This window comes from Piliocolobus tephrosceles, chromosome 5, assembly GCF_002776525.5.
Source record: "Piliocolobus tephrosceles isolate RC106 chromosome 5, ASM277652v3, whole genome shotgun sequence".
Lineage (NCBI taxonomy): Eukaryota > Metazoa > Chordata > Mammalia > Primates > Cercopithecidae > Piliocolobus > Piliocolobus tephrosceles.
Genome location: NC_045438.1, coordinates 148,373,543 through 148,392,054, shown reverse-complemented (window position 1 = coordinate 148,392,054; position 18,512 = coordinate 148,373,543). Strand labels below are relative to the sequence as shown.

Below are 18,512 nucleotides of genomic sequence, written 5' to 3'. Positions count from 1 at the left end.
GTACGGTCACCAACCATGAAGGCAATTCAAAACCATGCCTAAGAGGAGGTAGAGTATTTCTGGAATTTACTTGTTCCTCCCACACACCAGAAAAAAAAAAAAAAAAAAAAGAAAGAAAGAAAAAGGCAAGTAAACATTTTGCTGCATTTAAGGGATATTCCAGGAAATATGGTAAACTGAGAATGCAGTTATTTACTTAAAAGTAAATTTAGGCAACAAGGCTGCTTAAAAAGAAAAAAAGAAGCAGTGTTTTTAAAAACTCATTTTTATAAGATCTCATCAAATAGTAATCTCTGGCAATCCTAGAAATTAAACTGATTCTACCTATTGATTTCAGTCGCTAATGTCTATAACCGCTACCAAGGGGACTTTCCAACTACAAAGAGAGAGACTGACGCACCCTGCTTTGCTCAGGACTCTCTGATTCTGGCACTGAAAGTCACATCTTCTGAAATCTTTTAGTACTGGACAAACCAGGACGGTTGTTTGCCCTAGAAAGACTCCATCCTTGGTATAAAACTACCCGGTTTTCTACAGAATGACTAAATCACCAAGTATGAACTAGGAATACACTAGGTCAAATGAAATTAAATCAGTTCACAAGCTTTAAGGAAAAATAAGGAAACTAGCTGTCAGAGATAAATTTCAACCTGTCAACATATAAAAAAAAAATGTTAACAGTCAAAAAGTGCTTGTTAGAGCAGTACAAATCCACAGAATATACTTTTACTAATTGTTCCTGGCCTCTCTAAAGCCCATATTGAAATCTTCCACCCAGCTGAAATAATCGTCTTCCCTTTCTTGGAACCCAGTCTGAACAATGTAAATCACACTTTCTGGCCATTTTTAGGCAGTGCCTGAGTGAAGAAAATGTTCAGCTTTGTACAAACAGAAGATTCTTCCTTTTCCCAGCTTTGTTGTTGTCGTTGTTGCTGTCGTTGTTGTTGTTGTTAGGGAGTCTCGCTCTGTCACCCAGGCTGGAGTGCAGTGGCGCCATCTCGGCTCACTGCAACCTCTGCTTCCTTGGTTCAAGTGATTCTCCTGCCTCAGCCTCCTAAGTAGCTGGGATTACATGTGGGTGGCACATGCCACCACGCCCAACTAATTTTTGTATTTTTAGTAGAGACAGGGTTTCATCACGTTGGTCAGGCTTGTCTCAAACTCCTGACCTCGTGATCCACCCACCTCGGCCTCCCAAAGTATTGGGATTACAGGCATGAGCCACCGTGCCTGGCCCTTTTACCAGCTTTTTATAGGGAATTATCATTAGATAATTTTCCAAGCCAAACAAACAAACGAAAACAAAAACAAAAACAAAAACAATCTAGCATTTAAAAATGATTAACCAGCCAATACTATTTAATCTTTCATTAGCTTGTGAGCTTCTCAGAGATTAAACCAAAGCAAAAAGGATGTCACTTCTTTTCAACAGATTTGAAAACAAAGGGCAGAGAGTATCACAAATTAACTTAAATTTAAAACATTGTAAGGATAAACAGAAAACACAGAGTTCTCAGTACAAATACGTCAGCAAATCTAGACTGCCGATTCCGCAGGAAAATGGTGAATCATGGCTGGAAAAGTGAAAGGCTACGATTGACGAGGCCTGGAAATTTTGAACAAGATAAAGCAAGATCTGCCAGCATTTGTCCAAACTTTGGACTGTGTACACAGTATAAAAAGATGAGCTCTGCACATCAGGCTCACTCTGAGAACTAAAAGGAGGGTTGCTATTCTCACCATCATGAACTTGGAATGCCAAGGTTGTGATCTTCTGAGTGACAATCATCAGAGGCCTGGAAGGAAGATAGAAAATAATCGAGATTGGCAAGAAGGCCATTGATGTGCTCTGGCTGTGCTCCCACCCAAATCTCATCTTGAATTGTAGTCCCCATAATTCCCACGTGTTGTGTGAGGGGCCCAGTAGGAGGTCATTGAATGATGGGAGCAGTTACCTCCATGCTGTTCTCGTGATACTAATTGAATTCTCACAAGACCTGATGGTTTTATAAGGGGCTTCCCCTTCTCCCTTCACTCTGCAGTTCTCCTTGCTGCTGCCATGTGGAGAAAGCCATGTTTGCGTCTCCTTCCGCCATGATTGTAAGTTTCCTGAGCCTCCCCAGCCATGAGGAACTGTGATTCAATTAAACCTCTTTCTTTATAAATTACCCAGTCTTGGGTATGTCTTATTAGCAGCGTGAGAATGGACTAATACAGCCATTGGAAAGAAACTTTTATTCTATTTCTCTGGATGGTGGTTTTTTTCATCTCGAAGTTTATTAAATAAAATACAAAAATAATGAATTTGAAATAAACCATTTTTATTTCCCGTCAAAATCACTTTACCTAGGAAGCTATAACAACAGTGAATAACAAGCTCACATTAGACACTCTTGTGCCATTACTTGGTGTGGCCCCTGGACCAGCACCATCAGCATGCCCAGGAGCTAGCTGGAAATGCGAACTCCATTCCAGACCTAGAAAATGAGAATCTGATTTTTTTTTTAAACTCTGTTGCCCAGCGGGGAGTGCAGTGACATAAACATGGCTCACTGCGGCCTCAACCTCCTGGGCTCAAGCAATTCTCCCACCTCAGCCTCCCAAATAGTTAGGATTACAGTTATGTACCATCGCACCTGGCTAATTTTTGTAATTTTTTGTAAAGACTGGGTCTTACTGTGTTGCCCAGGCTGGTCTCGAACACGAGCTCAAGTGATCTTCCCACAGGAGCCTCCGAAAGTGCTGGGATTACAAGTGTGAGCAACCATGCCCACCTGATAATCTGCATTTTAACAAGATTGCCAGGGAATTCACTCATTAAAATGTGAGAAGAGCTTATTTGGAAGATACCTAATCCAGTGCACTGATGCCACCTGGATAGATACACAGGCTCCTTCATCTAAAAGTGTTCTACTATGCTTTGTTCTATAAAAGGCAATTCTTCCATACACATGAAGTAGAAGACACATTTGTAAAATGCAGCTGCCTATAAATAAACCATTTATTGACCAACAATAACACCAACTTTAATTTGGAAAAAGCCATCAAATAAAAACTTGCCTGAGAAGTGGCATCTATGTCAACAAGGCTGCCAAGATATCTTAATGAGGGGAAGAAGAGTCTTTTTTAACAAATGGTATTGGGACAATGAGATGTACACAGGAAAGAACACAAAAATCAATTCAAAATGTATCAAAGACCTAGATCTAAGAGCTAAAACAAGAGAACCCTTAGAAGAAAACATAAGTATACATCTTTGCGACCTCAGGTTAGGCACTGGTTTCCAAAAGCACAAACAATAAAAGAAAAAAATAGATTAAATGAATATCATTAGAATTTAAATGTTTGTGCTTCAAAGGACACATACCACCCAAGAAAGTGAAAAGATGTTTCATGGAATGCAAGAAAATATTTGCAAACCATATATCTGATAAGGGACTTTACTAGACTATATAAAAAAAACTCTTACAACTCAATAATACAAACCACTTTTAGACCACATCTGATGTTGTCAATGACACTCATCCACTTCTCTGCGAGTCTATTTTCTTGTTCCATTACTCTCATCCTAATTCCCATTTTCCATCTCTTGAAAATAATGAAGACATATTGTAAACTATAAATATATGTAAATAAGATAAACTATTTTCAAGAAAGTACCAACAAATACCCTTTGAAATCTTACCACTATTACCCAAATTTATATCTTATTGGCAATATCTTTATATCTTAAAGCCCAATGGCCAGTGTTCATTATTTGTTGAAACAAAATTGCTAATGTTGAACACGAGGCTGAGAGAGGGAAAGAGAGCTTGGCTGTGAGAGCAGGAAGGTCATCTACTCCACCAGATCTGGTGAGGCAGGTGTAGCAAGATGCACTCACAGATGACAGTCATTTACACCATGCTCTTTTACATTGAAAACAAAATTCCTCTCGCAGAAGCATGAGGTTTTGGTCCTAGTAATAAGGGCTACATTAAAGCTTTTTTAGACCAGACTATAGCTCATCCTCTTGACAACAAGACTTCTGACCCATAACACGTAACAGATGACAAGGGCTATTTTTCTTGAAAGAGAGTCACTCTAAGCATCACATTCAAGGTGGTTTCCAAACACGGCCTTCAAAGCACAAGAGTTTTCTTTCCAAAGCCTTTTTGTCTTATTTTGCTCTTTCTGAACGACAAAAAAACAAAACAAAACAAAACAAAACAAAACAAAAACCTCCAGGAACCAGCCTTCCTTATACAAAGCCCAGTGTGCCAACCATGCTATTTGCAAACCAAGTAAGTTCCTATGTTCAACTGATAAAGAGATAAGATATGTCATGGTATTAGCCTGCCTTTCTGTCTCTGTAGAAAGAGAACATTTGTTTTCCTCTATGTTGGATTAGACCTAATGTATTCCATGATTGGGTGGTACACGTTAAGCAAAACATTTAGTAGCCTAATATTCACATGTGCTGTGGCCATGAGAATGCACCTCTCAGATCTGGTTCTGTGTGGGTGAGCTGGCCCCATTGCTGCGATTTTACCCATGATCACACTGAGGCCATGCCTCCCTTGGGCTGCTCCCAGCGCTGACTGAGTGCAGCAGGGATACTTAGGCAGGCCCCTCCCTACAAACTGATTCTCATCTGTCCAGGAATTTTATCTCACTCAAGGACTCTCTACTGAATTTGCCAAAACTGTCTTAGAACTGCACTCCAATCCAGGACCTCTCTTCCTTCCTTCCCTTTTTCCTTCTCAGGCATCAAACCTGCATTTCAATCTGTTGGCTTTTCCGGCCTCATCCATTTCCCTCTCCAATTTCCCTAGCAGGCATTTCACCAAACAAATCTCTTATATGCCTGTTTCCAGCTTGGCATCTGCTTTTCAGAGAATCCAGACTAATGCAGTACATAATACTGAATAGCTAGAGCAAAGTCAATAAATACTAATTATTCAATATAAAATCAGTACCATTGGGTCTACGTAAAAGCCATACTGTCATTCCTCAGAAAAGATGTTTTTATAGAAAAATATTAGAAGCTATGGGTCAAATGTTGTCACACATCATCTAGACCATACTTTCAACAATATATTGCTTCCATTTTAAATAGCTAAAGAAGTTAATTTAAATATTTAAATTTAACAATCTAAATAAAAAGAAACAACTCACATACTCACATGACAGTGAGTTTATAAAACACGATGAACTAGTAACTTATAAAAATGCTGACCTAAAAGCAACTAGGAAAAAGAGTTTAGAATCTTCCTACATGCTTACTTTTGTGCAGTGCAAGGAAAAGTACCATACTGTCTTTCTCAAAACAAGTTCTCTCTGAACACTTCTTAATTTGATGAATTTAAACTTATAGAGAGATCTGATATGAAAATTTACTTTGCCCAAGTTACTAAGACTCGAGAATCAAATCCTTAGAGTTACTGACTTAAGATAAAACTTAAGTCATCTATGTCATACTTCAATCAAAGCATAAAACAATGCAGAACACATTTATTGATTTATTATTGGAATTCATGTTCTTTTTTTTTTTTTGGCAAAAAAATACAAAACTCAGTACAGAAGAACATACTAAAAGCACAGGAAGGACAAAAAAAGGAGGAGATCCATAAATGGCTCCTTGATGCAGCCCAACAATTTCCTTAGGATTATGAGGCCTCCAAACTTGAGCTTCCCTCAGATTTTCACTTCTCCAACCTTGGAGTTAAACACACTTGTCAATTATAGCATCCAAGGAAACCATCCGACCAACATGGAGTTGGACAGACTCCAGCATGGATGAAGTATTAATTATTTTCATTATTTTAAAAAGCCAAAGAAAAATCTTATGTTTCTTCTCGAAACTAAGATAATTAGTCATGACTAGAAAATGAAATATAATAGAACAGGAAAAATTAAGAGAAAACAAGTAGCTGAAGATATGTCTGAAATAAAAAGAAAGCTAGAACAATGCCAGCGCCCCCCATTATTGCCTTCTAATACAGACTCCAGACAATTCACTAGATGTGGTACCCATTCATTAATTCCCAACATCAACTTCTAACCAAAAATAACTTATCTTTAAAACATGAAACAAAAATCTTAGATTTGAGCAATCTTTCAATAAAACCTACCTATTTTACCTTAACCTTTGGACCTAAAGTGGTAGAGTTATCTCATGGGACAATGAGATAACCCAGCCATCGGTTACTGGTGTCGGAAGAGCCAACCAACCACACATCTGGCTGGCCAGCATCAAGATGAACTGACATTCAAGCCTCTGATATTGTCCTAACAGGTAATTTTAGAACCAAAAGGCTCTACTTCATATCTTTATTACTTCCTTTGCTTATAATAAAAATCCACTTGTGGTACTTGGATAGTAGAAAAGCAGGAAGTCAGGCAAGCAAGAAGTTTGGCAGGGTAAGAGAATACAGGTTCAACAACTTTCCACTCAGCAGCAACCTAGACCACTACTGCCATCTTGCACAACTCCAGTGGGTGCCAAGATACAATGTGACTTGTACAACCTGTAGCTCAAACCCAGTAGCAAGGGACAGAGAAAGCTCAAGCAGCATTTCTTTACCTCCCTATTGCTTCTGCCTCTCCTATACCCTCCCCACACTCCCTGAATGACTGCAGAGGAGGAGGATGATATTACAGCTTCAGTGAAATGCTCCCAATTCCTATCAATTATGCTAGCATGAAGGGAGAAAATAAGCGACTCCAGAAGTTGCAGCAAAGGAAGTACATAGTTTTACCAGGCTTCCTAGGGATGCAAATAAAGGCAGAGTTCACCCTCTGGACTCATTTCAGAGTTCACTGGTATCTATTCAGAACCATCCAGAGGTCAACTAGAGTAGGAAAGCTTTTACTCTTTTAATTTCTTCAAAAATTTAACTTCTATATTTTGGCACTCAACAGCAAAATCACCAATTCTCTATTTGAGCAAGAACCCATCGAATATACTTGGTATAACTTATGTCTGCAGAACTGAATTCCAAGTGACTGCACTAGTTATTGAAAAGCTGGCAGCAGCGTGAAAAAGAAACATGAAATAAACAAATCTGGAAATCTCTTTGCAAATATCCTCTTTTTTCCTTATTATAGAACCCAATTATTTGAACTTACTGGCCTGGTCAGATGGAGTGACCAAGATGTCATAAACCAACAGAGGAAAACACTGGGCATGGAACAACAGGACAAATGATCTTCACCACTAGCAAGAGGTACAGGCAAGAGATATTTCTATTACACCCAGTTAAGGCAACAAGGAACACAAATGGCAGTTGTTCCAATTCTGATAGGTTCAGTGTCCCATAACCTTTTAACATGCATGCAAATATATTTAAATAAAATTCCAGGATTTTCTCTCATTATTATAGTAATATAAAAGAGTAGAATGAGTATCAAAATCATCAATACTGTCTTTGCATTTTCAATATTTCCTTTCACTCTTTTTCTATATATGTCCTCATTAAAAAGAAAAATGCAATCTTGGGACATGTATTTGTCTTGTGGTTTTTATAGTCTTTGAAAATATCATTTTCAATGGAGGCATATTAGTACCATAATTTAATTATTCACCTCTTTTAAACCATTTAGGATGTTTCTGGTTTATCACCATTATTGACAACAGCTGAACATCTTTATGAACAAATTTTGATTTCCTTATGGTAATTTAACTTCTAGGAATTTATCCTATCATAGGACAAGAACTTTAAAAAAAAAAAAAAAAACACTTGCTTGAAATTGATGGTGAAACTGCCTTCCAGAAGAGTTATGCCAGTTTACACTCCCACTAGCAGTACATAAGAGTTCTCATTTCACAGTGTTTGCAGCAACACGTGGGCAAATCAACCTGTCATCGTGATGGGAGACCAATTATCTGCCTGAATCTAGCCCACCATGGCAAAAGGAGATAAGAGTTCTTGCTGGGGCCCTCCAAAGAAAACTCGATTTGCACCCTTCTGTGAGCAAAAAGGAAGAATCGGTTTGCTCTCACACACCTAAAAGGAACCAAGTACCAGCCGTATTACAAGCAATCACTGAGCTTCCCGCAGGAGAACAGGAAATACTCTAGTGCTTTTAACAGCCCACATTCACAGAGAAAACATATAGGACATTCACCACGACATGTATTGATATGAATTGTATTAGCACCAATAAAAGTATATCTTGTTTGTTTCCCTTACCATTAATTCCAGTCCAGTCCATGAAAACTTGATTACTCTTAGAATGATAAATACAATTTCAAGTCCCAGAATTACCTAAAGTACAAGTTTATGTGTTCTCCAAAATTAAACACACACACACACACACATATATATATGTTGTTTGACACAAACACTAACCTCATCTGATCCCATTCAATTCCTATCTGTGCTCTTATTCTGAAGGCATAATAAAGTATGCTAAATATTTAGATTTGCATGCATGCTCAAAAGAGAATGGCTATACATCAGGCTGCTTTAAAACACCAGGTTCAACTTCAAAATACTACTTTATCTCTTGACAAAATCCTAAACAAGATACTTCAACTGCAATAGTAGAGTTAAATCAATTCCATTCTGATGAACTTGTGGTTTGCTTGCATACCTGTAATGAGAATAAACACTGGTAAAGAACCTCTCTAATTGGCAATTTGTGATTTAAAACATTTTGTCAATTTCAGGTTGGTATGTACTCTCCATGGCTGTTAACTGACATTACCCAGGAAGAGGGATTTATGGTAGTGAGGCAGTGTGCCTTTATGGTGGTAGGGAAAAATAATGCTGCTTAATAATGATAAAAAGAAAAAAAGACAACATACCTTTCGAGAACTAGATAGTAGGGCCACTCAGTAATTAGAGAACTGAATCAAGTGCAATTTTCGGGCAGATTTTTATTCTGTATTATTTCCTTAACAACAGTGTCCTTTCTAGTTCAAATATTTTGTAGTTTTGTGGGTAACATCAGAGATTTCTTAATACAAGGAGATCCAAAAAATGCCAGAGAATAAACGACTCTCGAGGACATTTATCAAGACTATGTGGCTGAAAGTGAGGTTGACAGGAACTGATTTCCATCCTCCTCTGGTGTCAGACCCCCAAATCCACGACATTCAGAAACACGTGACTGTTTTCCACAAATGCCCTTTATTTTTTCCCTTTGGTAACTTCAGAACTCTGATTACACCCAAAATGATGTAGAAATTATTCAAGCGTTTATGGTTTTAATAAAACAAATGGAGATGTGACAACAACAGCCAGAGATGCAGCCGGTAGAGGCATCCTTCACCCGTACGATCAGCATCAGGGGATGGTTGTTAATTCATCAAAAGATGGGGATCATAAAACAATGCGCATGAGCTTCCTAGGGCGGCTGTGAGAAATTACAAGCTGGGTGGCTTACAACCACAGAAATGCTTTCTCTCACAGTTCTTGAGGTTAAAAGTCCAAAATCAAGATATCTGCAGGACTGGTTCCTTCTGGAGGCGTTGAGAGAGAATCTGCTCCATTCTCTTTCCTCGCTTCCGGTGGCTGACGGCGACCGTTGAGCTCCCGGGCTTGCCATTGCAGTACTCCAGCGTCGGCCTCCGTCTTCACACGGCCGTCTTCCCTCTGCATGTCTGTGAGTCTGTCCCTCATGGCTTTCTTACCAGGACACAGTCATACTGGATCTAGGGCCCACTCTAATCCAGTGTGACCTCATCTGTTTGTTTTGTTTGTTTGTTTGTTTTGAGACGAGGTCTCACCCCGTCGTCCAGGCTGGAGTGCAGTGACCTGGTCTCGGCTCCCTACAACTTCCATCTCATGGGTTCAAGTGATTCCCCTGCCTCAGCCTCCCAAGTAGCTGTGGGACTACAGGCGTGCACCACCACACCCTGCTAATTTTTGTATTTTTTGTAGAGATGGGGTTTCACCGTGTTGGCCAGGCTGGTGTCGATCTCCCAGTCTCCCAAAGTCCCAAAGTGCTGAGATTGCAACTGTGAGCCACGGTGCCCTGCCCAATGTGACCTCATCTTATCTTAACCTAATTGCATCTGCAAAGACTATTTCCAAATAAGGACATATTCTGAGGTGCTGGGTGGACACGAATTTTGGGAGGATACTATTCAACCCAGTACACAATGATACACTCATATTTTAACCTTTTTTTTTTTTTTCTGAGACAGGGTCTTGCTGTGTTGCCCAGGTGGAGTACAGTGGCATTATCACAGCTCACTGCAGCCTTGACCTCCTGGGCTCAAGCAATCCTTTTACCTCAGCCTCCTGAATAGCCAGGACTACAGGTACACACCACCATACCCAGCTGAGTGTTTAATGTTTTTGTAGAGATGGGGTCTCACTATGTTGCCCAGGCTGGTCTCAAACTCCCACCTCAGCCTACCAAAATGCTGAGATTACAAGCATAAGCCACCGTGCCCAGCCTTAACTTTCTATACAAACTTAAAATATATAACTAGACATTCATTCTGCAGTCTTTGCTCGCTTCTGTCTCCTATCACCGGGCCTGGTGATAGGACACCAGGGTTCCCCAGTCACTGCCTCCTGAAAAATTAACTAAGGAGCTTTTGACACAGGACCAAAGTCTTTCCTTGGAGTGCAGAGCTGCTGAAGGATGGCATCTGTCTCACATAAACCCCAGCCACTATCTCCAGAGTCATTCCCTCTAGCACAGGCTGAGAAGGTAAAAGAAAGTCAAGATACTTGCAAAAGCCATCTGAGTGAAGAATCTTTCGTGTTTATACTTCCTTCTCCCAACCCCCAATCCTTTCAGCATTCTCACTCACATTTAATTCAATGGCAATTATTTTTAATAGACTAAACTTATTTTGGTGGCTTTCCAAGAGACCCAACCTAGATTTAGAGAAACTATTCTCTCTCCTTTCATGTTCATATATAATCAGCTTATATGTAAGTTGTGACGGTCAATTTTGTGTGTCAACTTGACTGGGCCCAGGGATGCTCAGATAGCTGGTAGAACATTGTTTCTTGGTGTGTCTATGAGGGTTTGCAAAAGAGATTAGCATTTGAATCCAAGGACTGAGTGAGGAAGATCCACCCTTGTCAGTGTGGAAGACCATCATCCAGTCCTCAGAGGGCAGGAACAGAAAGGCGAAAGGAAGGACTCATTCTCTTTCTCCTTGAGCTGAGACATCATCTTCTCCTGCCCTTAGGTATCGGAGCTCCTGGTTTTCAGGCCTTTGGACTCTGGGACTTACACCCCTAGTTCTCAGGCCTTCAGCCTCAGACTGAAACATACCACCAGCTTTTCTGGATCTGTAGCTCACAGATGGCAGATGGTGGGACTTCTTGGCCTCCATAATCACATAAGCCAATTCCCATAATAAATCCCCTCACATAAAAATCCTATTGGTTCTGTGTCTCTAGAGAATCCTGATACTGATACGTACATACAACGGCAATAAACAAGTTTGGGAATAAACACATAAAACACTAGCTAAGAGTATGACACAATGGATGAGGGCCACCAGCTACAAACACTCTGTGCACCAGGGACAAGATATGACTGACAGGCAATAGTAGCACCAACCCTTGAGAGCCAGGCAAGAGACCTCCTGCTACCTGAGATCCAAATGCATGACTCTGGGGTGCAGGGAGCCCGGGGGAGGGAGGGGATGGCGATCAGGGAAGCTTTTTAAGGAAAGTGATCTTTGAGTTGAGTTTCTAAAAATAAAGTAAGAGATTTCCAAGTTGACAAAGTTAGGAAGGGCTTTCTATCAGGGGAATGAGTAAGGCACAGGCACAGAGGCAGGAACTAACCCAGCATGTGTGCAGACCACAAACTTTTCTGCATTGTACAGTGGGAGCAGATGGCAGGAGATGAAGGCTTAGCAGGTCCAGAGCATCATCAGCTTTGTATTTTAGAACCTCATTCTCATTTTTTCTTTTCTTTCTTTCTTTTTTTTTTTTGGACACAGTGTCTTGCTCTGTTACCCAGGCTAGAGTGCAGTGGCACAATCATAGCTCATTGCAGCCAAAATCTCTTGGGTTCAAGAGATTTTCCCACCTCTACTTCCTGAGTAGTTGGGACTACAGGCACATACCACCACACCCAGCTAATTTGTTTTTTCGTTTGTTTGTTTTTTGTTTTTAATTTTTAGTAGAGATGTGGTCTCATTATGTTGCCCAGGCTGGTCTCAAACTCCCGAGCTCAAGTGGTCCTCCTGCTCTTGCTACCTTGGCATCTCAAAGTGCTGAGATGATAGGTGTGAGCCACCGTGCCTGGCCTAGAATCTCATTCTGATGAGTGTAGAGAGCAAAGACTGGAGACGGGGCACAGCAGAAGGAAGGACAGCCAGTCAGGAAGGTGTTGCAGGCTTGGGGTGGTCCAGGGTGGTGGCAGTGGGCATGAAGGGCGGTGGGCGGATTCTAGTGATAGACAGGCTGTCGCACTGAGAGGACCTGGTGACACAAGGATGCGAGTGGTAAAGGAAAGGCTTTCTCATACCTCCACAGGCACCTGTCTTGCATTTCTGTGCTCTTGCAAAGCCCTCCCTTCTGCCTGGAATATCCTTCCTCCTGCCTAGAATACACAGTGTCTCTCGAACCTGGCATTTACCTAACATATTGGCCACTCAAAAGTTGTTGCAGGAATGAATAGATGCTTCCTGCCTTAAAAAGAGAAGACGATATATATGAGCCATAGGTATTAATGTCATTTCAGCCAGTCAGCGATTTTTATTTAATATCCCAACCAATATGGATGTTTAATAATGAGTCTCCTGGAAACCTTAAAGAAAAGAATAGTAGTAGATTCTTTCTTTAAATAGATAGAGTATTTAAAGCATTCATTTCTTGACCACCTATTAAGTGTCAAGAACTTTTCTAACTATAGAGGGGCTCTGGGGTGAAACCAAAAAAGTGGTTTGTTGATTGAATGCTATGGAAAGTCGCAATCCCCATTTAGAGATTCCTTTTGATACTACACCTGCCCGGCTATTTTGTTATCATTGTTGTCCCCATGTTTTCCATATTTTACTAGCAATGCATGTTGGGCTTTTTGTTTCTTTTGTTTTTTGTGTTTTGTTTTTTTAAGACAGGGTCTCGCTCTGCCACCCAGGCTGAAGTGCAGTGGCGTGATCTCAGCTCACTACAACCTCCGCCTCCCAGGTTAAAGTGATTCTCATGCCTCAGCCTCCTGAGCAGCTGAGAGGGGGTGCCTGCCATAACACCCAGCTAATTTTTCTATTTTTAGTAGAGACAGGGTTTCACCATGTTGGTCAGACTGATCACCTCAAGTGATCCACTCACCTCAGCCTCCCAAAGTGCTTGAATTACAGGCATGAGCCACCACGCCCACCCAGCCTGCATATTGTTAAAAAACAAAGGCTGTGAATTTTTTTCTGACAGTCTGAGAAAGCATGCTCCACAATGTGGGGGAGAAGGCACACCACTGGAAGAAAAACAGGTAAAATCCCAGAGGCCTGAGGGTAAGAAGAACTTACGCGTGAAAAACCAGTCTGAGACCAAACCATGGTCATAAAGATTTAAATGCAACAATCTCTGTCCCAAAACAACACTCTTTGCCTTCCTGAGCCCTTTCAAGGTGGGATAGTTGAGTTGCACAACCTGCAAAGTTAATGAGCCATGAGCAGTCACTCCCTCATTTCACTGCCTGTCGCCAACAACTCACTGAAGGAGGTACAGTCCAACCTGAGTGGGGAGCTCGGGTTCTCCCTGTCCTCAGGCTGCCTGCAGAGAACACAACCAAACTCCCAGGAAGTAATGTGGATAACAGATCACGCATTGCCAGGAACAGCTCTGTCGTAATGTTCATTCTTCAAGATTCACAAAAAGTTGTTCCTGAACTAACCTCAACAGGGCACAGAATTCTCAGTGTTCTATCCACAGTCTTTACCATGTGACCAATCGGAATGGGGTGGCCCAGCAGATTAAGGCCATGGTGATAGACAAAATGTTTACAAATTATCCTTCTAGTTGCTGAAGGTCAAGGAGGCCTGGGGGCCGGGACAAGGGCAGCTAGGAACACTCAAAGCAGTCAGGGTAGTAGGTATTTATCAGCTAGTATGAAAGAATTTCTATATTAATGAGTGAGAGATGAAAACACTAACACAGGGATAGAAAACCAAATACTGCATGTTCTCACTTCTAAATGATGAGAATATGTGGATACATAGAAAGAACCACAGACACTGGAGCCTCTCAGGAGGTGGAGGATTGGAGGAAGGAGAGGATCAGGAAGAATAACCAATGGGTACTAGGCTTAATACCTGTGTGATGAAATAATCTGTACAACAAACCACCATGGCACAGGTTTGCCTATGTAACAAACCTGCACATGTACCCCTGAATTTAAAAAAAAAAGTTTAAAAAAAGAGAGAGATGAAAACCACCCTTGAGTTCAGAACCTCAGAATAGGCATTGACAAACTTTTTCTGTAAAGAACCAAATGGTAAATATTCTAGGCTTTGCAGGCCACGTGGTTTTTCACAACTACTCACCTCTGCCACTGTAGTGCAAAAGCAATCATAGACAATACATAAATGAGTAAGTGCCTGGTTGCGTTCCACTGTAACTGTAAAAGACAGGCAGCAGGACAGATATGGCCCACAGGCTATAGTTTGTGATTCCTGTCTTACAGCATAGCAGAGCTAATGGTCCTACCAATCAATCAAGTCTCGAGCCTCAATCTCATTAGCAGTATCTTACCAACTTATCTAACCAAGCACCAATGATTCTTTTGTGCATGCTTGATGTTTACAGACCCCAAGAGACCAAGTCAAAGTCAGCAGTCAAACCCCTCTCCCTAAAGTAAGATACTCACCCAGAAAAATCTGTAGTGAGAATTCCATAGTGGAAGATGTATATTCGGCTGATGTGGCATATTGTAAGATATCCCATGGCTACAAAAAAGGAATATCTGGAAGCAAAAACATAGATGATCAGGTTATTATGCATAGCAATAACGCGGCTAATGTTCCCCTCTTCCTCTCTTTCACCTTCCACGTGCAATTGGTCTCAATGTCTTATCTGGTCCAGCAACATCCCAGTCCACCTTTTCACCCACTACTCTAGCTGAACCCTTCATCTCTTCTCACCTGGACCACTACAGTGGCTGTCAGCCTTAGCTGCATAATGGAATGGAGCTTTGCAAACCACAGATCCCTGGGACCTGCTCCCAGCTATTCCTGTTTAATTCCTGCCTCACCTGGCAGGTGTGATGGAAGTGCGCAGCCAGGGCTGGGAATCACTACCTGTAAGGTCTCACACTCAAGATTCTCCTCTTCACAGCCCTCATGTTTACATGATGATTTTTGTAAAGTACAAATCATCACCATACTGCTGGCCACTTCCTCTTTAAACATTTTATTCTCTTGGCTTCCATTCTCCTGTTTTCTTCCCACCTCTCTGGTTAATTCCTCCAAGGCTCCTTGCTCAGCTTTCCTTCCTCCACCTACCCCTCAAGTGTTGGCATTTCCAAGCTTAGCTTGGGACCCTACCCATCCATGCCTCAGGCTTCAATTACCACTTGCTCATGAGCACCCCCTGGGTTCCTTCGGAGGTGTGTTCCTGACCACGTTATAGTGTACACTAGCAATATACACACAAGCCACACAAACACACACATACACATATAAGTATTGTCAAATGTGTAATTATAAATATAGGTGATAAGCTGTGCAGTGAATGTTTATGTCTCCCCAGAATTCCTATGTTTAAGTCCTAACCCTCAACATTAGGAGGTGGGTCCTTTGGGAGGGGACTAGGTTATGAGGGCAAAGCCTTCATAAATAGGATTAGCCCTCTTACAAAAGAGGCCCCCGAGAGCACTCACTCTTTGAGCTAAGTGAGGATACAAGAAGACGGCAGTCTAGGCCGGGCGCGGCGGCTCAAGCCTGTAATCCCAGCACTTTGGGAGGCCGAGACGGGCGGATCACAAGGTCAGGAGATCGAGACCATCCTGGCTAACATGGTGAAACCCCGTCTCTACTAAAAAATACAAAAAACTAGCCAGGCGAGGTGGTGGGCACCTGTAGTCCCAGCTACTTGGGAGGCTGAGGCAGGAGAATGGCTTAAACCCGGGAGGCGGAGCTTGCAGTGAGCTGAGATCCAGTCACTGCACTCCAGCCTGGGCGACAGAGTGAGACCCCGTCTCAAAAAAAAAAAAAAAAAAAAAAAGACGGCAGTCTGCAACCCAGAAGAGAGTCCTCACCAGAACATGCTGGAACCCTGAACTCAGATTTCCAGCCTCCAGAACTGAGAACTATTAATATATTTCTGTTGTTTATAAGCCACCCACTCCACATACAGTACTTTGTTATAGCAGTCCCAGCTAAGACAGTCTGATTAACACCCATCTCCCTGACCAACCTGTAAGCTCCATGAGGGCAAAGATGGTCACCTGTGCTTTGTTCACCATATCCACCTACTGTGTGTCAAATGAATAAACAACTATGTGACTGCTACTCTTCTTAAAAGTCTCCAGTGGATCCCACTATCTAGTGAAATTGCAACCCCTGAACACAGCATGCAAGGTGCTTCACACGCTAAGCTCTACCTCACCTTTCTGGACTCATCTCCAGCCATGCTCCATGTTTACCTTACTCTCAAATGACACTGCACTGCTCATGTTTCACAATGAAACTCTGTATTTTCAGGCAAGATGTCTTTCTGCGTGCTCCTTCTTCTGCCTGCAATTCGCATCTCCATCCAACAGTCTATCTGGAACCCGCCTAATTTTCAGATGAGGCTCAACTCCAAAGTCACCTCTTCGATGTTCCTTGGCTTGGTCTTACTCCATGCATCCCACCACATCTCCTGTTCCCCACCCCCAGCACAATTCATTGCTCCACTGCCTGTATGTCTCTAGTACTACATGCTAACGTACATAATTACAATATTAGATTTATGTATATGTCTGTTTCCCCAACTCATTGTGACCTTGAACATCCCTACCCTTGACCTGACACGTGAGAGGGGTTCAGTTACTGTTAGTTGAAATGAACTGAAATGAATACATTACATATTTGAAGTGATTCAGGAGCCCATCAGATATAGACATAAAATCAGAAGGTATAACTTTTAAATATGTGCCATAAAACAGGGAAGAGGTATATTCTCACATTAAATTATACTGAAATCACATATTCACATTAAAATAACTCATGAAGACTAGATCAGCCTAAGGAACAGTAAAGTAGGGATAATAAAAATTCATTTGGTAGCAAGGGATAGCCAGACTTTAAACAGTGTGAAGGAGTTCTGTAAACTCTAAGTCACTATATAACTTTTAAGTGCTATTCACCATTATTTGCAAATGAAGTGGTTACTATGCAGAAAAGATTTTTTCTCCACCGTGGGTTCATCCTAAACCACTTCCAAAACAGGAAGATGGTCAACAATGCAAATGACTAAGAGAAAATAACTCCCTTAGGAGCTGAAGCAGAAGTGGAATGGAGTCAGGCCTCATCACCTCCAGCAACTGTTCCCTTTCTCCAGCCAATTCATGAAGCTCAAGGCAGAAACACAAAGCTGACTCAACAGATAGATTCTTCCAGAACCAATTCCAATGCAGCCATGCCTGCTGCTTCCCCTTTGTCCTCAACAGGAGTTAGACCTGTACCTTCCCCTGGCCCACAGGAGAAAGAAAGCAAGTTCAACTCAATTGTTGTAAGACCCCACCTGAGGACGGCACCAAGTGCTAAGTCCCAATACAACAGGGCAACGCATTCGTGCCCTGGCCAAACCTAAAACATCTAAGAAATCAAGAAGTGGTAGCAAGAACATGTATTCTACAGACTGACTGTAGATATAGTTTTGCTGTGTCCCCACCCAAATCTCATCTTTAATTGTAGCTCCCAAATTCCCATGTGTTGTGGGAGGGACCCAGTGGGAAGTAATTGAATCATGGGGGTGAGTCTTTCCTATGCTGTTCTCGTGATAGTGAATAAGTCCCACAAGGTCTGATGGTTTTATAAAGGGGATTTCCCCTACACAAGTTCTCTCTTGCCTGTTGCCATGTAAGACGTGCCTTTTGCCTTCCACCATGATTGTGAGGCCTCCCCAGCCACGTGGAACTGTGAGTTCACTAAACTTCTTTTTCTATACAAATTACCCAGTCTCAGGTATGTCTTTATCAGCAGTGTGAAAACAGACAAATACACAGACCAGTATGAGCTCAAATCCCAGCACTGGCAGAAGTAATCCATGGTGGGAGAAGTTGGCAAAGCAGTTATTCTAAGAAGGGGAGGTGTGGTAGAGATTGGCACATGAGGCCAGGTGCAGTGGCTCACACCTGTTATCCCAGCACTTTGGGAGGCCAAGGTGGGCGAAAGTTCAAGACCAGCCTGACCAACATGGAGAAACCCTGTCTCTACCAAAAAACAAAATTAGCCAGGCATGGTGGTGCATGCCTATAATCCCAGCCTCTTTGGAGGATGAGGCAGGAGAACCACTTGAACCCAGGAGGCGGAGGTTGCAGTGAGCCGAGATCGCACCATTGCACTCCAGCCTGGGCAACAAGAGTGAAACTCCGTCTCAAAAAAAAAAAAAGAGATTGGTACA

General features: G+C 41.8%; 1 protein-coding gene across 2 annotated transcripts in view; it reads right to left on the bottom strand.

Annotated features, from left to right (window-relative positions):
* Positions 1 to 18,512, bottom strand: part of MBOAT1 (membrane bound O-acyltransferase domain containing 1) — a 114,686-nt gene that overhangs the window by 30,061 nt on the left and 66,113 nt on the right. For both annotated transcript variants that reach the window (XM_023209768.2, XM_023209769.2), the window contains exons 4-5: positions 14,773 to 14,868; positions 1,741 to 1,796 (exon numbers count right to left, since the gene is read on the bottom strand). In XM_023209768.2, the coding sequence (XP_023065536.2) occupies positions 1,741 to 1,796; positions 14,773 to 14,868 (152 nt within the window). The remainder of the gene's footprint in view (positions 1 to 1,740; positions 1,797 to 14,772; positions 14,869 to 18,512) is intronic.